Raw genomic sequence first — 22,157 nt, forward strand, 5'->3', positions numbered from 1 at the left:
CTATACAGTAGCTATTAAAGGGGTTCTCCAGGCTTTTAATATTAAAGGCCTATGCTCAGGATAGGTCATCAATATCAGATCGGTGGGGGTCCGGCACCCCCGCTCATCAGCTGTATGAGTGTGCATGTGCCATCTCCCGTCTCTCTTCCTGCTGCTGCTGCAGTATGTCTATGGTAAAGCAGCAGCAGAGCAGGAGGAGAGATGGGAAATGCCTGTGCATACTGTCTCCTCATACAGCTGATCGGCGAGGGTGTACCGATCTGATATTGATGACCTATATTGAGGATAGGTCATCAATATTAAAAGCCTGGAGAACCCCTTTAAGGAAATACATATATACTACACAGGGCTTGTTTATATTTTGCATTTCAGAGTCCTTGCATTCAGGTTTGTATCCCATCTATACAGCTTAAAAGAAAGGAACACATATTATTCTTGTCATTCAAAATCTTTATCCTGGGTTCAGAGAAACAGCCTGCCGGAGATCACTGCACCTGGCATCGACGGAAAATGCCGGGGCACCGTCAAGCCCCATTGACTATAACGGGACCTGACAGGAATCCGGCCAGACAAATACCACTGCAAGAAGTGGTTTTTCTCCGGCCGAATCTAGAAACTAATGCCGGAAACAGGCCCGATCCCTGCGAAGTCCCATTATAATCAACGGGCTTCAGCAGGGAAAGGTAGTATCCGGCTATGCCGGATACAATAATCGCCAGCAGGCTGTTCCTCTGCTGGAGGTTGTAAGCGCTAGTGTGAAACTAGCCTAATGTATATTGTTACTTGAGGAATAATGGGAGAGTTTTATCAAAACTAGAATAGGTTCCTATTATAACCAGACAAGCTCTCAATTTTCAGAAAATGAATGCAGCAACAGGACTGTTTGCTGTGAGCAAATGCTTGATTTTTCCCTTCCAACAGTTTTGATAAATCTACACAACTGTGTATATTTAACGTACTGAGTAAAGATCATGCTACCGTAATTGATTGACAATGTGGTGCTGACATGTTACATTAATATAATTAAATAAAAATAAGCAAAATGAAGTAAAAACAAAACAAAGGACAATACCAAATATTTGTATTCTACTTTACTGCACTAGAAATAGTCTTTAAGTACATACAGACATAATTTATTTCCTTCAGCAAACAAAATATATATATCATCTTTTCCTGTATTTTCCTTTAAAGGATGCAGAATATGCCAATATATTACCATAGAAAATAAGAGCTACATTGGACAGTAGGTCAAAATCACACAAGATAACAGTCATTCAATGTACAATTCAGCCAGCCTTACTGCCAAGGCACCAACACAATTATTTTGTTGGTACATTCTCTCAGCTGAATTGCTCATTTACAAAAGTACTGTAAAGCCTGGACACTTAATCATGGAGGGGTTGCTGGTGGGGTGCCTTTAAGGCTGCAGAGAGCTGCGTGGATTCGGAAATGCAGTCTGGATTCCATGGAATAGTCTTTATAGTTATTTCTGTAAATGAGACAAATTGATTAGTGAAACATTCTTTTGTATCAAGTACCTACCACTAGCGGAAACCAAAGACCATTGTACTTAGAGGGACTTTCCAGAACTTAGGCTACTTTCACACCTGCGTTTAGGTCGGATCCGTCTGGTATGTGCCCAGACGGATCCGCACCTATAATGCAAACGTTTAGATCCGTTCAGAACGGATCCGTTTGCATTACCATGAACAAAAAAAAAAAAAAAAAAAAAAAAAAAAAATTTTTTTTTTTTTTGTTCATGATAATGCAAACGGATCCGTTTTGACTTTACATTGAAAGTCAATGGGAGACGGATCCGTTTGAAAATTGAGCCATACTGTGTCATCTTCAAACGGATCCGTCCCCATTGACTTACATTGTAAGTCTGGACGGATCCGTTTGCCTCCGCACAGCCAGGCGGACACCTGAACGCTGCAAGCTGTGTTCAGGTGGCCGCCTGATGAGCGGAGGACAAACGGAGCCAGACTGATGCATTCTGAGCGGATCTGCATCCATTCAGAATGCATTAGGGCTGGACGGATCCGTTCGGGGCCGCTTGTGAGCCCCTTCAAACGGAACTCACAAGCGGAGCCCCGAACGCTAGTGTGAAAGTAGCCTTACTTATTGATGACCTATTCTTAGTACAGGTCATCAATATCAGATCTCAGCACCCACATGGATGGTGGGAGTCAGACCCAAGCCAATTTGACATTCATGACCTATCCCAAGGGTAAATCATCAGTAAGCGAGTCCCAGAAAAGCCCCTTAAAAGGATTTTGTTTGAATGGTTATTCACCAAATGAATAAAACAGAATTATATAGTGTTCTTGAGCAGTAACCAGCAATTTTGAAACTGCTTCCAATATCAAGTAAAAATAAAATGAATCCTTCTCGCCCATCCAATATAAATTAAAGGAGCACACTACCATATATTAATAGCCTATATATGAATATTGTACCCCAGAGCCAGTTCTCAGTCTGTAAGAGTCCTGAACACAGAGGTTATTTTGAGCAATGTATTTCAGAGTGTCTAAACAGTTACTTCTGCACTTAAAAGGCAATGAACACCTTCGGGGCAATTTATTTATAATGGCATTTTACTCATTTTGGGCTAAAAATAATTGTTTCAATTGGTCTTTATAAAAAAATTTCAGCAGTTTTTGTGATACAGAGCTGAACAGGATCCTTCTTCATATCATATCCCCAAAAACTTTTTGTATGTGATCTGAAGGGTGAACCTATTCGGCTCTGAAAGGCGTTATCCGACAACCCAATAAAAGAATTCATATACAACACCTACCTGCCACAAGAAGCGCAAGGACCTACTGATCTCCCTTTTCTCTTCTCAGTCATTCAATTTATAAAAGTGCAAACCCATGTGCAACAGTATTAGGCTCCATTCACACGTCCGCAATTCTGTTCCGCATTTTGCAGACCCATTCATTTCTATGGGGCCACACGATGTGCTGTCCGGATCCGGAAATTCGGATCCGCACTTCCGGGTCCGCAATTCCGTTCCCGAAAAAAATAGAACATGTTCTATTCTTGTCTGCACATTGCCGGTGTCCGTGTTTTGCGGATCCGCAAAACACATTTGGATGTGTGAATGGACCCTTAGACTTAAGTGTGACACAAGAACAAAAACGACGTGGCTGCCAGAAAAGTAAAAATAGAGGAACAGCACAACACAAAATATCTAATACTCACTTTGCAGTTTCAATGAAACGTATGGCTTTATCTTTGTCTCCTTGCTCCTTGTACAAAAGTCCCAGTTCATAATAAGTAAACGGTAGCAAATAGTGGTCATACTTTAGCCTCTTTTCACTGAAATGTAACAAAACAGAGTCTCTGCTATGCATATATTTCCACTGGCAAATACAGTATATTAACATATAACTGCAGGCTCAGACTGGCCCACAGTGGCACAGGTGAATCCCCAGGTGGGCCCCTGAGTAACGAGGACCCTACCTCCCCACCCCCTGCAGTACATACAACATCTAAACCAACCTAGCTGATCATATAAAAAGCTGCCTAGATTATTTACCAAAATTACCCAGTTTATTATTATAACTGCATCAGGTGGCTGAGACAACTGTTAGGCCTCATTGACATTTCCGTGTCCATTTGACGTCCATGGAAAATCCGTTGAGATGTCCGTGAAGGATCTGCGTTTTGTCAAGTGAAAATTAAAGGGATTGTCCACTTTTGCTATCAGGATAGGTCATCAATATTAGATATTTGGGGGTGTGACTCCTTGTACCCCCATTGATCAGCTGTGTGAAGAGAATGCAGCGCTCACATGTGCACGGTTTTCTTATCGGTTTACCTGCTCACTGCAACACCACAGCAGTAAGCAGGTGTAATTACAGCTCCGTCACCCCATTCACTTTGTACGAGCGCTGCCTTCTCTTCACCGTTTACCTGCTTGCCGTCTACATTGCAGTGGCGAGCAGTGTAATTACAGTTCCTCCATCCCATTCACTTCAATTAGATGGCTAAAAGTAAAACCTGTATTTAAGGGGTATAAAAAAAATGCTGAAAACTTTGCTGTGCGCACTGTACAGTACATCTCCTTCTCTCAGGGCATAGTGAATGCGCTGTCCACGCTTCTGAAGCACATATAGGTCTATAATTAAAGGGGTTTTCCGAGACATTACAACGGATGACGTATCCTCAGGTCATCAGTATCTGATCGGTGGGGGACCGACAACTGGGATCCTGCTGATCTGCTGTTTAGGCAGTGGCCCTCGCAGTAATGCCGCAGCCTTCTCTCGGCTTTTGCTAGGCCAGTGACAACACGTGTCCAAGGTGCAGCTCAGCCCCACTGAAGTGAACGTGGTTGAGTGTGATACCAAGCACAGACCCTATACAATGTACGCTGCTATGCTTGGTGAGCATGGAGAAGACCGCGGCGCTCACAGGAGTACCAGTGCCTTCTCAAACAGCTGATCAGCTGGGATCCAGAGTGTCGGGCCACCACTGATCAGATACTGATGGTCATCAGTATTAAAGTCTTGGAAAACCCTTTTAAGTTGTAGATGTAGTGAGTGTTTGAGAGTAAGTATGTAAGTAGATGTTATTATATCTATAGTACAAACTTGCCAACTATCCTGGAGCATCTGGGGGGCTCCTGAAAAAAAAAAAAAAAGGAGAGACCTCCTGAACTCCCAGCGGAATTGGAAAATCCCCCACACACTGTGCACAGAGAACACATCATGAAAGGGATCGGGGCATACATGAAAGGGGGTGGGTTCTCATGAAAAGCAGCGTGTTCACATCTGAAAAAAATTGGCAGAGCGCTTCGCGTGCTCCACCCCCCCCCCCTCCCTCCCCCTCCCCCCCCCCCCCCCACCTGCCATGAGCCAACTGGTTCATATTGGCAAGTTTGCTATGGTATGGTGGACACTACACTGAAAATTCCTCCTGGTTTACTCCAAAGCAGTGTACAAGTCTTCTTAAATGTCTTCCAGCATGTAGTGGAGGATTGGGAAGCCCCTAATGAATGGACTGCTCCTTACTCCTGGAACACCTAATCTGGCCCTGACCGTAGTGACATGCCAGAAGTTTTAATGGGTTGGCTTCTGAGTGCTGAAACCACCACTGATCACTACCATGAAGGGGCAAAAGCGCTCAGCTGAGCTCTGTGTTCTTTCACCGTGTTTAGCTCTACTGTATCAAAGCGGTTCATACACCGCTAATCCCCCTTATTTCAAGGAGGGCAAAAGTGAGCTTAAAACAACCAAAGGGGTACAGTGCTCAGTGCAGCACTTTTGCTCCTTCATTTCAGCAACCTTTAGAGGTCTTAGCATCTGGAACCCCACTGATCAAGACTATCGACATGCCACTGTAACATGTCAGAAATCTTTGAAAATGATAGTCACAATTTATATACTCAATTAAACATTTTTTATATGAACTATATTTCTATTGGAAGGGGAAAAAAAAAATATATAATAGTTTGTATCAAGGATGATGACATTGGTATTGTGTCTTCTAGTTGTTGCTCCTACCTCTGTATCACTTGGTTGAAACACAGTTCAGCCTGTAATAATCTACCCAGATGTTTTAAGCAAAGGCCTTTCAGTAACTGGACAAGGCACTGATCATCTCCAAAGTATTCTGTTGGATCTAAAACGTAGAAAAAAATAGATAAATGAAGACACTGCCAATCTCAGTTCTGTATATCTACAAAATACATACAGTACATGTGATCACATTTAAACTGCCCGGTCCTGTCGAGGCACAGCAGTTACAGAGAGAGCTGAGCCTCTAGAGGCTCATTTGAATATATTAAAACATCACTTTTCTCAGCAATGGAGGCACATATAAACATGGTAAAACACAAATAAAACAGAAAGTCAGTCCTGCGTCTCAACACGGACAGTTACTTGCGCTGCTGCTGGTCCCGGGTTCGTGTGGTAGGTTTCACACTGGCAAAGTCAAGTTCATAAGTTTTGGAACCGCGCTGCTGGGAGCTATGTATTCCGGTCACAGGTGGATGATACAAGGGTGTCAGCCCCTCTCCTCGACAAGCAAAGGATATGGTCCTCCCAGACCTCCTCCTCTACAGGGTTTAAGGGGATAGGCAAGATAGTGAAGCACCCTTGAGAATGTTGTTCTAAAAGGTTTTATTCTACTTACAACAGGTCAGTAGACAAAAGGCATAAAAATACAAGATGATCGTCACGTTCCTGCCCGACCCGGGTTTCGCTACCTCGCTTCTTCAAGGGCGATGACTGAGCATGCTCACAAACGAGCCCTATAAATAGCCCAGCCCTCTCATTATTATTCAAGCGGGTGTGGTTCCCATCCGTATAGGACATTTTCAAAATAACAGTTTTACAACATATAACATGAAATCACACTGATGCAATCATTTTTAAAATACAAACATAAGAATATAAAATTATACACGGGAGTGGATTGTTACTCCCTATTGCCAATTTGTGTAAAGGCCCTTTCGGGTTACCGCTGTTCTCAATAGTCAATATATATATTCAGCCTCTTAATAAGAATCTATCCCCCACTTAATCCTCTCTTGTCCTAGGTGTATCCCAACTCAATTTATTATAGTAGTTCTATCCTCATATGCATTCCATCTACTCCTCGGATATTATACCGGTATTCTCCACCTACTCCCGGAGCGTCATTCAGCTAATTTCCACTCCTCCTGGAACATCCCTCCACAGGACGCCATCCGATTCTGGGACGTCACACAGGTAATCTCCGCCCACTCTTAGAACGTCACTCAGGAGGGCGCCACCCACTCCGGTAGCGTCATTCAGGTGTTCTCGACCCCGCCTCCACCCCTGATGATCCCATCACAAGGCATCATTATCCAATGGAGCAGCCAGGAAACCTGACGTCATCCAAAAGGTCCTTAGGAGGCCAGGTAGAGAACAGCCGAACGTCGCCACCGGTGGGTCATTTTACAGTAAACATGGTTTAAGGTCAAATTCAATGTTAAGCCCTCTGGGTTGTAGGGTTCCTAGCTGGTAAATCCACTCCACTTCCTTTCTATTGATTTGTGCCAGCGAGTCCCCCCCACGCCAGTGTGGCTTAACAATTTCAACTCCAGCAAATTTTAACCCTTGTGGGTTTTTTTCCATGTGATAATTTAAAGTGTGCTGATACGCTATGGGTCATTAAGCCTTTTTTGATGGTCCGTAGATGCTCTTGTATCCTAACTTTCAGCTTCCTAATTGTCCGTCCCACGTACTGGAGCCCACAAGGGCATTCCAGTACGTAGATGATGCCCTCATTTTCGCACGAACAATTGTTCTTTATACGGAATTCAGCCCCATTCTTTTTAGACACTATCTGTTTAATATTCACCTGTCGATCTCTGGAGTTCCGATTTTTACAGCCTGCACAAAAGCCACACCAGGTAAATTTTCCTTCTTTTTTCTCCTTCACATTAACTGGGGGTTTGGCACTACGTACGAGTTTCTCTCTAATGTTGGTCGCTTTTTTAAAAATAAAAGAGGGATTTGCAGGTATTATTTTTCCTATTGTAGGATCGTTTTTTAAAACTCCCCAGTTCTTTTTCACCATTTTCTTAATGTTATCTGACATGGAGCAAAATTTGGTCACAAATGAAAATCTGTAGTCCCTATTTTCTTTTATCACTATTCTTTTTGTATGTTCCTTTTTTCCTTTTGTTTCCATCTCTACTTTCTGTATGCATTCATCTAAATTGGCCTCATCATATCCTCTCTCCACAAACCTATTTTTTAACACCCCACATTGCGTTCTATATTCACCCACCTCTGTACAATTACGGGCCATCCTCTTGAACTGTCCTTTCGGAATGTTCCTGAGCCATGGGCCGTAATGACAGCTCTTCATATCAATAAAGGAGTTCACGTCTGTTTCTTTAAAATAGGAGCTAGTAAGGAAACGTCCATTTTCAACCCGAATGCATAGGTCAAGAAAATTAACGCTTGTGTTGCTGATTTCCCCCACAAAACGTAGATTCCAACTATTGTGGTTCAATTGGGAGATAAAGGACTCGAGTCCCTCCTTTCCTCCTTCCCACACCAGGAGACAGTCATCAATATACCTCCTCCAGAAGGTCAATTTGCCTCCCGGAGTGTCCGCTCCTAGTGTGGGAAGGATGAAATTCTCCTCCCAGGCCCCCATAAAAATATTTGCGAAGCTGGGGGCGAATTTCGTCCCCATCGCAGTGCCAATGCACTGTACGTAATGTGAGTCTTTGAACCAAAAATAGTTGTAATCGAGACAATAACTGAGGCATTCCAAAATAAAATTGCCCTGCTGATTCCCCATTTTCGCATCATTTCTGATTCTATTTTCCACCGCTTCCATTCCCAATTTCTTTGGGATAACTGTGTACAGGGATGCCACATCAATTGTGGCCATCCATGTGTTCACAGTGGGGGGGTTAAGGTCTTTGATGAGCTCCAGCACAGACCCAGTATCTTTCAAATGGGAGGGGTTTTGTAGAACATACCCTTGTAAATAAAAATCAATATATTCCGTGACTCTGCACGTCAATGAATTGAGCCCCGAAATTATCGGTCTTCCCGGGGGGTCTACTGGATTTTTGTGGACTTTGGGCAGATGGTATATCACCGGCACCAGGGGGAACGGGATGGTAAGATAATTAAACTCTTTTTTATTTAGTATTCCTTTTTTGAGGCCCCCTGTTAGTATACCATCAAGAATCCGCTTGTATTCCTGGGTAGGGTTATTCCTCAGTTTTTTGTAAGTTGTTGTGTCGGACACTAATCTTGCCATCTCGGCCTCATATTTTTCTTTATTCATTATGACCACCCCTCCCCCTTTATCCGCCGGCTTTACAATTATACCCGAGTTTTTTTCCAGATCTTTGAGAGCTTTTCTCTCTTTATAGGTGAGATTGTATGTCACCTTCTCCATATCCATCTCTTCCAGCTCTTTTAACAATCCAGTCTTAAAAGCCTCCACACATTCATTATTTGAGTTTTTCGGAAAAAACTTAGATTTTTCTTTCATTTGAGTATGCAGAATCACTTCATTATTATCGTCTGACTTAGTAATCCCCACCTCAGGGTCTGCATTCTGCGATTATAAAATGAATATGGTATATAAATGGAAAAATAAACAAAAAAATGTAGAGGGAACTGTGTTAAATTCGGCACCTGTGGGTGAATACAGTGATAGTTATCCTAACCCAGGGAACTACACTGGAGGTTTTAAGAAACCAGAAAATGGAGTTGGGAGACAAAAAGCTTTTAAGAGTAATTATAATCAACAAGCCAATGAATATACACCGCAGCGCAACTATGGTTATGAACCTAGAAACCAAGAGCGCACTTATCAGCCTAATAGGGATAACGACCATTTATATGAGACACAAAGTGGAAAATGGTCCGATAATAGGTATCAGCAAACCCAGTCCTATCAATATAACCAAAGAGGGCAACAGGGTTGGGGTCAAAACTATGGATATAGAGGAAGACAATTCAGTGGAAATTATGGACAGAATAATGGATATAGGGGACAACAACAATATAGACAACCGTACAGACAGCCATACCAAGGGGGAGGGTACAGAGGAAAACCGAAATGGAGACCACAGGATAATTATAAAAATGGTTATAATTATAATGACAACTATGACTCTAATTATTCTGACAAAGGAGCTTATTATGGAGGTAGTAGTTACAGAGAAGAACTGAAAAGGGATAATTGTGAGGGAAGCAGACCAAACCCAAAACAACAAGGGGAACAAAATTTTCCCCATCAGAACATAAAAGGTGTACAGAGGGAAGGAGAAATAAAAGAACAGATAATGAGGACTCCACAAAAAAGAAGTCTGGTAGAGGAAAACGGGGAAAAGGGAAAAATAAGCCCCAAACTAAAAAGGAGCAAGGAGATGTAAAAGGGATTTTCAACTTGAGCAGCCATATTTTAACAGAAGGGGAAACGAGTGTTCTAAACAAGGGCCTAAAATACGCACCCAGTCAGAAAATCAACAAGTTTGAGGCATTTCTGGATATACATAAATTTATCCGGAAAATAAACATGGCCAAATATTGGATTAATAACCCTGCACCGCAGAATGCAGACCCTGAGGTGGGGATTACTAAGTCAGACGATAATAATGAAGTGATTCTGCATACTCAAATGAAAGAAAAATCTAAGTTTTTTCCGAAAAACTCAAATAATGAATGTGTGGAGGCTTTTAAGACTGGATTGTTAAAAGAGCTGGAAGAGATGGATATGGAGAAGGTGACATACAATCTCACCTATAAAGAGAGAAAAGCTCTCAAAGATCTGGAAAAAAACTCGGGTATAATTGTAAAGCCGGCGGATAAAGGGGGAGGGGTGGTCATAATGAATAAAGAAAAATATGAGGCCGAGATGGCAAGATTAGTGTCCGACACAACAACTTACAAAAAACTGAGGAATAACCCTACCCAGGAATACAAGCGGATTCTTGATGGTATACTAACAGGGGGCCTCAAAAAAGGAATACTAAATAAAAAAGAGTTTAATTATCTTACCATCCCGTTCCCCCTGGTGCCGGTGATATACCATCTGCCCAAAGTCCACAAAAATCCAGTAGACCCCCCGGGAAGACCGATAATTTCGGGGCTCAATTCATTGACGTGCAGAGTCACGGAATATATTGATTTTTATTTACAAGGGTATGTTCTGCAAAACCCCTCCCATTTGAAAGATACTGGGTCTGTGCTGGAGCTCATCAAAGACCTTAACCCCCCCACTGTGAACACATGGATGGCCACAATTGATGTGGCATCCCTGTACACAGTTATCCCAAAGAAATTGGGAATGGAAGCGGTGGAAAATAGAATCAGAAATGATGCGAAAATGGGGAATCAGCAGGGCAATTTTATTTTGGAATGCCTCAGTAATTGTCTCGATTACAACTATTTTTGGTTCAAAGACTCACATTACGTACAGTGCATTGGCACTGCGATGGGGACGAAATTCGCCCCCAGCTTCGCAAATATTTTTATGGGGGCCTGGGAGGAGAATTTCATCCTTCCCACACTAGGAGCGGACACTCCGGGAGGCAAATTGACCTTCTGGAGGAGGTATATTGATGACTGTCTCCTGGTGTGGGAAGGAGGAAAGGAGGGACTCGAGTCCTTTATCTCCCAATTGAACCACAATAGTTGGAATCTACGTTTTGTGGGGGAAATCAGCAACACAAGCGTTAATTTTCTTGACCTATGCATTCGGGTTGAAAATGGACGTTTCCTTACTAGCTCCTATTTTAAAGAAACAGACGTGAACTCCTTTATTGATATGAAGAGCTGTCATTACGGCCCATGGCTCAGGAACATTCCGAAAGGACAGTTCAAGAGGATGGCCCGTAATTGTACAGAGGTGGGTGAATATAGAACGCAATGTGGGGTGTTAAAAAATAGGTTTGTGGAGAGAGGATATGATGAGGCCAATTTAGATGAATGCATACAGAAAGTAGAGATGGAAACAAAAGGAAAAAAGGAACATACAAAAAGAATAGTGATAAAAGAAAATAGGGACTACAGATTTTCATTTGTGACCAAATTTTGCTCCATGTCAGATAACATTAAGAAAATGGTGAAAAAGAACTGGGGAGTTTTAAAAAACGATCCTACAATAGGAAAAATAATACCTGCAAATCCCTCTTTTATTTTTAAAAAAGCGACCAACATTAGAGAGAAACTCGTACGTAGTGCCAAACCCCCAGTTAATGTGAAGGAGAAAAAAGAAGGAAAATTTACCTGGTGTGGCTTTTGTGCAGGCTGTAAAAATCGGAACTCCAGAGATCGACAGGTGAATATTAAACAGATAGTGTCTAAAAAGAATGGGGCTGAATTCCGTATAAAGAACAATTGTTCGTGCGAAAATGAGGGCATCATCTACGTACTGGAATGCCCTTGTGGGCTCCAGTACGTGGGACGGACAATTAGGAAGCTGAAAGTTAGGATACAAGAGCATCTACGGACCATCAAAAAAGGCTTAATGACCCATAGCGTATCAGCACACTTTAAATTATCACATGGAAAAAAACCCACAAGGGTTAAAATTTGCTGGAGTTGAAATTGTTAAGCCACACTGGCGTGGGGGGGACTCGCTGGCACAAATCAATAGAAAGGAAGTGGAGTGGATTTACCAGCTAGGAACCCTACAACCCAGAGGGCTTAACATTGAATTTGACCTTAAACCATGTTTACTGTAAAATGACCCACCGGTGGCGACGTTCGGCTGTTCTCTACCTGGCCTCCTAAGGACCTTTGGATGACGTCAGGTTTCCTGGCTGCTCCATTGGATAATGATGCCTTGTGATGGGATCATCAGGGGTGGAGGCGGGGTCGAGAACACCTGAATGACGCTACCGGAGTGGGTGGCGCCCTCCTGAGTGACGTTCTAAGAGTGGGCGGAGATTACCTGTGTGACGTCCCAGAATCGGATGGCGTCCTGTGGAGGGATGTTCCAGGAGGAGTGGAAATTAGCTGAATGACGCTCCGGGAGTAGGTGGAGAATACCGGTATAATATCCGAGGAGTAGATGGAATGCATATGAGGATAGAACTACTATAATAAATTGAGTTGGGATACACCTAGGACAAGAGAGGATTAAGTGGGGGATAGATTCTTATTAAGAGGCTGAATATATATATTGACTATTGAGAACAGCGGTAACCCGAAAGGGCCTTTACACAAATTGGCAATAGGGAGTAACAATCCACTCCCGTGTATAATTTTATATTCTTATGTTTGTATTTTAAAAATGATTGCATCAGTGTGATTTCATGTTATATGTTGTAAAACTGTTATTTTGAAAATGTCCTATACGGATGGGAACCACACCCGCTTGAATAATAATGAGAGGGCTGGGCTATTTATAGGGCTCGTTTGTGAGCATGCTCAGTCATCGCCCTTGAAGAAGCGAGGTAGCGAAACCCGGGTCGGGCAGGAACGTGACGATCATCTTGTATTTTTATGCCTTTTGTCTACTGACCTGTTGTAAGTAGAATAAAACCTTTTAGAACAACATTCTCAAGGGTGCTTCACTATCTTGCCTATCCCCTTAAACCCTGTAGAGGAGGAGGTCTGGGAGGACCATATCCTTTGGTTGTCGAGGAGAGGGGCTGACACCCTTGTATCATCCACCTGTGACCGGAATACATAGCTCCCAGCAGCGCGGTTCCAAAACTTATGAACATATAAACATGGGACCAACACAGATGCCTTCATCTGTCAAGTGCACATGTAACAGGTCAGCCAGTTTCAAACTCCATGAAGATGGGCTAGATTAGAACCAGGAATCCCAGTACTGCATCAAGCGCGTGATCTCTTGTTGCCAGTACGCCGTAATCCATGTTGACCTCTTCCTACGCTCACTCTAGGACCTTCCTCATCTCACTTGTTTTTAAGGTACACCGGCACTATATTTATAATTTTGAAGTCATCCACAGATGTGTGAAGTTACAATTATGATGACCATACACTGATTTAAGTATTTATGATTGTTTTATTGGGCAAGGATGCCAAAAGCATATTTGTTGGATGATATGTCTATATTACACTCACAATATACACTGGTATTTGATGTACTTTGATGATTATGTTATGATATTTCTTTGATTGTTACAATTGCACCTTGATTAATTAATGATGTGAAGCTGCATAAATATGCACAGTGCACTAGTATGTTTGTCACTGCTTGAGAAAGATCCCAGGAGGTGGATCGAAACGTCGCTGTCTGGTGAATAATGTCTGAATTTATTTTATGCCTTGGAAGTGCCGTGGAATTTTTCCTGCTAACTACTTGAGGGGGGATCGCCTTCACAGCCGCTGGCACTCCGCTTGTACTGTATATACAGCGGTGCCGCTCCAATTCTTTATAATATATATATATATATATATATATATATATATATATATATATATATATATACACACACACACACACGCTCAGTACAGACCAAAAGTTTGGACACACCTTCTCATTCAAAGAGTTTTCTTTATTTTCATGACTATGAAGGCATCAAAACTATGAATTAACACATGTGGAATTATATACATAACAAACAAGTGTGAAACAACTGAAAATATGTCATATTCTAGGTTCTTCAAAGTAGCCACTTTTTGCTTTGATTACTGCTTTGCACACTCTTGGCATTCTCTTGATGAGCTTCAAGAGGTAGTCCCCTGAAATGGTCTTCCAACAGTCTTGAAGGAGTTCCCAGAGATGCTTAGCACTTGTTGGCCCTTTTGCCTTCACTCTGCGGTCCAGCTCACCCCAAACCATCTCGATTGGGTTCAGGTCCGGTGACTGTGGAGGCCAGGTCATCTGGCGCAGCACCCCATCACTCTCCTTCATGGTCAAATAGCCCTTACTTTCAAAGTTTTCCCAATTTTTTGGCTGACTGACTGACCTTCATTACTTAAAGTAATGATGGCCACTCCCTTTTCTTTAATTAGCTGCTTTTTTCTTGCCATAATACAAATTCTAACAGTCTATTCAGTAGGACTATCAGCTGTGTATCCACCTGACTTCTCCTCAACGCAACTGATGGTCCCAACCCCATTTATAAGGCAAGAAATCCCACTTATTAAACCTGACAGGGCACATCTGTGAAGTGAAAACCATTTCAGGGGTCTACCTCTTGAAGCGCATCAAGAGAATGCCAAGAGTGTGCAAAGCAGTAATCAAAGCAAAAGGTGGCTAGTTTGAAGAACCTAGAATATGACATATTTTCAGTCGTTTCACACTTGTTTGTTATGTATATAATTCCACATGTGTTAATTCATAGTTTTGATGCCTTCAGTGTGAATCTACAATTTTCATATAGTCATGAAAATAAAGAAAACTCTTGGTCTGTACTGTATATATATATATTCTTTACGGTAAGAGCAGTGAGACTATGGAACTCTCTGCCTGAGGAGGTGGTGATGGTGAGTACAATAAAGGAATTCAAGAGGGGCCTGGATGTATTTCTGGAATGTAATAATATTACAGGCTATAGCTACTAGAGAGGGGTCGTTGATCCAGGGAGTTATTCTGATTGCCTGATTGGAGTCGGGAAGGAATTTTTTATTCCCCTAAAGTGAGGAAAATTGGCTTCTACCTCACAGTTTTTTTTTTGCCTTCCTCTGGATCAACTTGCAGGATGACAGGCCGAACTGGATGGACAAATGTCTTTTTTCGGCCTTATGTACTATGTTAATATATATATATATATATATATATATATATATATATATATATATATATATATATATATATATATATATATCTCAATCATTCTTACTAAAAGAATACAGTTAAGTAAAAAAAAAAAAACTCCTACTTACTTTTTTCATTCTGCAAATCACGTTCTGCTTTTTCAATAGTAACCAGAAGACTTTCTGTGAGATCAGATCGCTTCCCCACTATCGTGAAGCCATTCCATACATACACCATTTCCTAACACATAGCAAGATAGAAAACAAAAAGGCACCGTCAAAGTCATGTCAGCAAGGTCAATCATTAAGCTGGTCTTATTTTTAATTGCCACTATCACTGCAAAACATTAACTTGTACCGATCGTCAGCCTAGAGTTCAGAAATGCTGACACCAATATTATGATAGCGGTAACGTCTGTGGTGTAATATAAGATATTATATAGTACGTGCATGATAGAATCTCCTGCAGTAGCAAAAATAGGACTGTATACCATGGCATTTCACCGGGGTCTCAAGATCTGTTACTCCAAACGGTAGGATGCCCACCTCTACTCTTCATCCTTGATAGGATGTCTGTCAGTACCCATCATCCTGATCATTGTGTGGTAAAAGAAGTATGGGAATGAGACGGTGACATATCACTATCTCAAAAGAAAGAAGCCAAAAAAAGCTACAATAATGGAAACTGTCAGCCATAAGTCAAAAGTTTAGTTGCTGTTTGGAGGGCTGGGCACAATAAGTATTGCATTCCATTGTACAGTCTGGATTGCAATGACATCCTGCAAGCAGTCTTAGGCTACTTTCACATTAGCTCTATTTCCGTTTTTCTGCTCCATTATTGTAAGTAATAGAAGTGTCGGATTCAGCACACAACTGATAGGAATAGAGTCTAATTGGCTATAATGGGATCCCTTAGGGTTCTGTTTGGGAAATTTTTTATTTTTTTTTGCGGAAAAAAATAACTGCATGCAGAACTTCTCTCCACAATTTTTGTATTTATTATTTTTTCTCTGTACTATTTTAGACAAACTCTGTGAGGGAGGCCCCAAACTGAGCTTCCAACGCAGATGTGAATGTAGCTTTATTTATGTCTGTTTGACACCACTGGAAAAATGGTCAGTGTTTCATCCATGGATGGTCCATTTTGTTCACTGCGACGCTGAAAAAAGAAATTCCAGAGCATCCCTTACCTATGGTCAGGTGGCATCTGTGTTCCATCAGTGGTTTTCATGGACCTACAGACTTCAACTGTTATGTTTGGTCTGTAAAACGGACCCCAAAGTAGTGCATGCCTCTGTTGTTTTCACACCGACCCAGTCAGTGGAAAAACAAGGATGTGTGAATACACACAGAAGTCAAGGGATACATGTGCTGTTTGCAGAGAACGTTTGTGATCTTATGCTGAAGTAGTCTTACCAAGGCTGGCAGGATCAGTTTGACTGGGTTAGCAGCTGAATATCTTCGAGACTTTCGAACAGCAAATTTCTCTGTTGGTATTGACTTCCCAGCAATTCTTTGTTTCAAACCTTCTACTTGTCTAAAGTAAAAATGATATTTTTGGAAGATGTCAACACAAAGCCAAAGTATCACAATGGACAAGATTTATCAATATAGTGTTGCAAGTCAGTCAAAATGGTATATATTTGTTGCAACTCACCTCATAGCTGCCATACATATACAGTGGTCTGTGAATGTTTGTTAACCCTTAAGATTATTCTATATTTCTGCAAAATTTAAACTAAAACTACATCAGATTTTCACAAGAGTCCTAAAAGTAGATAAAATATTTTTTTTTAAAAGTACATTGTCAATACATCTACATAGACAGCTGGTGTCTTAAGGAGAACTAGAACCCTGGTTACATTCAAGGCATCACACTCAGCCAGCCAGAATCCACTCTGTACTGATGAGGAGCAAGCACCCCGCAACAGCTGTCTGCAGATGAATATTTGGCTTGGCAATTTTTCCTGGTCAAGTTCCAAGGCTTGTTAAAAAGTTGGACTTTGACTCATAGGGAGACTCTTCCAAAACGGTTGAGCTAGTGAGACTGTTCTCCTTCCCTGGAAGATAGCCTTGTGCAAATAAAAGTAAATAAATAAAAAAAAGGGTAAGAAATATTAGACCTCAGCCAGTTTAAAATGAGCAAGTTGTCTACTGGAAACACACTCCATGTGGGACCGTGTTTTTCCGTCCTGGACTCTGCTCTTGTAACGAGACCTCACAGCATTATAATGATTTATAATGCTGTGTGTCCCTGCCTGACATAATCTGTAATGTATTGTACTGACAGCATTATGTCAATACAAAACATTACAGCTGATGCGAGGCAGGTCTTCAGGGCCCACCTGCTGGTCATGTTTTCTGAAGAAGGTATGCAAACAAGCTCTGCCTCTGATGCCACCAGATTTAAGTCAATGTTCGACCTTTTAAATAGGCCTCGAGACATGTCTTGGATAATAATTAAGCCAGCACCTCATCTGCAAGCAGCTGTTTTGGGGTGGTTGCCTCTCATCAGTGCAGAGAAGAGAGCACTGGCTTAACTGGGTGAGAGGCCTAGGTCAGGATTCCAGAAGAGCATTGCCTGGACTAGAAGACTCCTCACGCCGATTAAGGTGCTCTCTATAAAGCTGGAAAAGGTTACAAGGCCATTTCTAAAGAGATGTAGTTTTAGGTCAAATTTATGTTGAAATACACAAAATATCGAACGGTTCACAAACTTTCAAGCACCGCTGTACGATCTCATTTTGGGCCAATAAATGGCACACTTTTTAAAATAAATTTGGTGCCTGTTATTACTTTGTAGTCGCACACCATTCTCTTGGAATGTATGTTAGGTAAGTGTATAAAATCTGTGGCATGCCAAGTTTCTTGTTTACTAAACCTTGCCCTATCAACACATAGAACAGCAAAACTAAAACCAAATTGTGGTATAATAAAATAGCTTTAAGACATTTTACCAGGCTCTGTACTCAACGTTTCCTGGTCGTCTTCTGTCAGCTCCTCATTGTCCTGTGACTCAAGCACAGCATGAGGACGTCGGTGCTCTGTGACCTCACGCTGTGCGGTGTCGTGTCACAGCACATAGCGTGGCAGGAGGAGATGGAAGACTGCTGGATCCCGGAGTGGTGGCGTCCAGAACAGGACAAGTAAGTTGATTTATTGTTTTTGTCCCCTCATTGAAGTGAATAGTTCCGCATACAGGCCACAAAGAAACGGAACAGACAAAAAATACGTTCGTGGGCATGAGCCCTAACGTTGAGGGTCTGATCTGAGGTCTGATTAACAATTGGGGTCCGATTGGGGCTCTGATGAAAAATATTTTTTTCTTATTTTCCTTCTCCCTTAAACCTAAGGGCTGTTTCACACGAGCGGATGCCGTGCGCTCTGTGAATGACAGCCAAGACCAGATGCGGACAGCAGAAGCACGGAGCATTAACATGACTGATGAGATCACAGAGAGGCACGGAGCATTATCAGTCATGTTAATGCTCCGTGCTTCTGCAGTCTGCATCGGGTCTTGGCTGTCATTCACGGAGCGGATGTCACGCACGGCATCCGCTTGTGTGAAACAGCCCTAAGTGTGTCATATGGGCAGGTGCGTCTTGCAGGGCGAAAAATACGGCATCTTGATTTCCAGAACAGTAAATTAAGGGCTCTTTCACATGAATGGGATTGGCCTGAGAAAAACGGGCTCTGCGTGTGGTAGATTTCCCGGGCCAACTGTTTTATGATGCAGTCAGTTCCTTGTATTGATGTCTTGTACTGAACGCACTATGATACATTCAGTTCAGGGGCACATGGTCGGTCCGGAGGATCCAGCAGACACATGGCCCGTTTTTCCTGGGCCGATCACATGTGTGTGAAGCAGCCCTAAGCTGGTACATCAGTCTTTATAAATGACCCCAACAGTGTTAACAAGCACTTAGCAAGATGGCTGTAACGTGTCAGGGTAGGCAAGGTCTAAATAGTTTAAGGTGAAAAAATGTATGTCATCTAATACTGCTGCTTACTGAAAGTCAGGGATTGTATTGGAGAAACCGATGCATTACATAGGACTGACATATGGGCTATACCATTCTACTGCATATAGGGGTTAACTGATATAAAAAATACTTCAATTACTCTTACCGGTAATATGTTTTCCATGAGCCCATGACAGCACCTGTGAGAGATCCTCCCCCTTCCAGACAGGATACAGGAACTTCCCAGATCTTTAAATTGGTCCACTGCCTTCCACCACTCAGTATTTGACAAGATTCCTGGGACCAGCAATACACACATATACAGTATATATATATTATAATATTGCAAAAAAAAAAAAAAGAGAGAAATCTATATTTTAGTATTTTGCCAAAGAGGAGAGAATGAAAATAAAATAGATATATATATATATCTCTATCTATATCCTCTTTGGCAAAATACAGATTTCTCTCTTTTTTTGCAATATTATATTATTATTATTATATATATATATATATATATATATATATATATATATATATATATATATATATATATATATACACACACACACACACATATACATACATACATACATACACACACACATATACACACACACACACTCACCTAAAGAATTATTAGGAACACCATACTAATACGGTGTTGGACCCTCTTTTGCCTTCAGAACTGCCTTAATTCTACGTGGCATTGATTCCACAAGGTGCTGATAGCATTCTTTAGAAATGTTGGCCTATATTGATAGGATAGCATCTTGCAGTTGATGGAGATTTGAGGGACGCACATCCAGGGCACGAAGCTCCCGTTCCACCACATCCCAAAGATGCTCTATTGGGTTTAGATCTGGGGGGGGGGCCCATTTTAGTACAGTGAACTCATTGTCCGGTTCAAGAAACCATTTTTCCAGTCTTCAACAGTCCAATTTTGGTGAGCTCGTGCAAATTGTAGCCTCTTTTTCCTATTTGTAGTGGAGATGAGTGGTACCCGGTGGGGTCTTCTGCTGTTGTAGCCTATCCGCCTCAAGGTTGTGCGTGTTGTGGATTCACAAATGCTTTGCTGCATACCTCGGTTGTAACGAGTGGTTATTTCAGTCAACGTTGCTCTTCTATCAGCTTGAATCAGTCGGCCCATTCTCCTCTGACCTCTAGCATCCACAAGGCATTTTTGCCCACAGGACTGCCGCATACTGGATGTTTTTCCCTTTTCACACCATTCTTTGTAAACCCTAGAAATGGTTGTGCGTGAAAATCCCAGTAACTGAGCAGATTGTGAAATACTCAGACCGGCCCGTCTGGCACCAACAACCATGCCACGCTCAAAATTGCTTAAATCACCTTTCTTTCCCATTCTGACATTCAGTTTGGAGTTCAGGAGATTGTCTTGACCAGGACCACCCCCCTAAATGCATTGAAGCAACTGCCATGTGATTGGTTGACTAGATAATTGCATTAATGAGAAATAGAACAGGTGTTCCTAATAATTCTTTAGGTGAGTGTATATATATATATATATATATATATATATATATAAAAAATTTTTTTTTTTTTAGGGAGGGAATTATGTAGGTGCTGTCATGGGCTCATGGAAAACATATTACCGGTAAAAGTAATTGAAGTATTTCCATTACGCCCCATGACAGCACCTGTGAGAGACAAGACTAGATAACTATTAGGGAGGGACGACAGCCTGCAGCACCTTTCTCCCAAAAGACATATCCTGCACAGATGAAAGGTCCAACCTGTAGTGCTTGTAAAACGTAGAGGGGGAACTCCACGTTGCTGCCCTACAGTTTTGCTCAATGGTAGCACACCCTTTTTCTGCCCAGGAAGAGGTTACTGCCCTGGTGGAATGAGCTGAAAAATCTAAAGGTACCTGACAACCTGATTGTGAATATGCCAGATCTATCGCTCTCTTGGCTAAGGTACGGCTTGTGACTTTCGAGCCTCTGTTCTGACCCTGAAACTGAACAAAGAGTTGTGGGGTTTTCCTAAAGCCCTTCATAGACTCTAAATATGCACAGACACACCTTCTGACATCTAAAGTATGAAAGGACTTTTCCTCCTCGTTCTTTGGGTCCTGACAAAAAGAGGGGAGAACTATTTCCTGAGATTTATGGAATACTGAAACTACTTTGGGCAGGAATGCAGGATCCGGTTTGAATACAATTCTATCCTCCAGAATCTGAGTATATGGCGGGGAAGATGACAAAGCGGATAGTTCTCCTACTCGTCTGGCGGATGTAATGGCCACTAAAAATACAGTTTTATAGGATAGCATCTTTAAGGGGATGTCCCCAAGGGGCTCAAACGGAGCATTGGTTAGAGCGGATAGAACCAGGTTAAAGGTCCCACGGGGCTGATTTAGATTTAACTGTAGGAAATAGTCTAGAGGAACCCTTAATAAACCTTTTGACCCAAGGATGAGTAGCTAATCTAAAGTCAAATAGAGCACTCAGTGCCGAGACCTGGACCTTGAGAGTGCTGGGTTTAAGTTTTTTGTTAAGGCCTTCCTGTAAAAAAATTTAAATTAAAGGGATGTTGGGCGAGCTCAAGTCTAGGCCTGGCCCTGCAAACCGAAGGAAGATCTTCCATACCCTCAAATAGATTTCAGAGGTGACCTTTTTCCTACTGGCTAGAAGAGTCCCAATGATTTGTTCTGATAGGCCTCTAGACCTGAAGAATGTCCTCTCAAAATCCAGGCTGTCAGTTGGAGGTTCTTGACTTCCGGATGATGTAGAGGGCCCTGATATAATAGGTCCTGTCTTTCTGGAAGTATCCAGGGATCGGCTATTGATAGTCTCCTCAACCAGGCAAACCAGACTCTTCTCGGCCAAAACGGTGCTATTAGTATCACTGTTGCCTGCTCCCCCTGATCTTCTGGATCACTCTGGGCAATAGGCTGAAGGGAGGAAACGCATAGACTAGGCCCTTCCCCCATGGCTGTGAGAGCACATCTGTGCCTATCGACTGATCCTCCCTGCTCAGA

The 22,157-nt window shown here is 42.0% G+C and overlaps 1 protein-coding gene across 1 annotated transcript in view; it reads right to left on the reverse strand.

Moving 5' to 3' along the window:
• Positions 1 to 1,076: 1,076 nt before the first annotated feature.
• Positions 1,077 to 22,157, reverse strand: part of TTC39B (tetratricopeptide repeat domain 39B) — a 159,378-nt gene continuing 138,297 nt past the window's right edge. Inside the window, exons 15-19 of the mRNA XM_040417168.1 lie at positions 16,608 to 16,728; positions 15,321 to 15,432; positions 5,511 to 5,628; positions 3,208 to 3,324; positions 1,077 to 1,489 (exon numbers count right to left, since the gene is read on the reverse strand). Of these exons, the coding sequence (XP_040273102.1) occupies positions 1,390 to 1,489; positions 3,208 to 3,324; positions 5,511 to 5,628; positions 15,321 to 15,432; positions 16,608 to 16,728 (568 nt within the window). The 3' untranslated portion in view covers positions 1,077 to 1,389. The remainder of the gene's footprint in view (positions 1,490 to 3,207; positions 3,325 to 5,510; positions 5,629 to 15,320; positions 15,433 to 16,607; positions 16,729 to 22,157) is intronic.

The sequence above is a fragment of the Bufo bufo genome, chromosome 2 (assembly GCF_905171765.1).
Source record: "Bufo bufo chromosome 2, aBufBuf1.1, whole genome shotgun sequence".
Taxonomy (NCBI): Eukaryota; Metazoa; Chordata; class Amphibia; order Anura; family Bufonidae; genus Bufo; species Bufo bufo.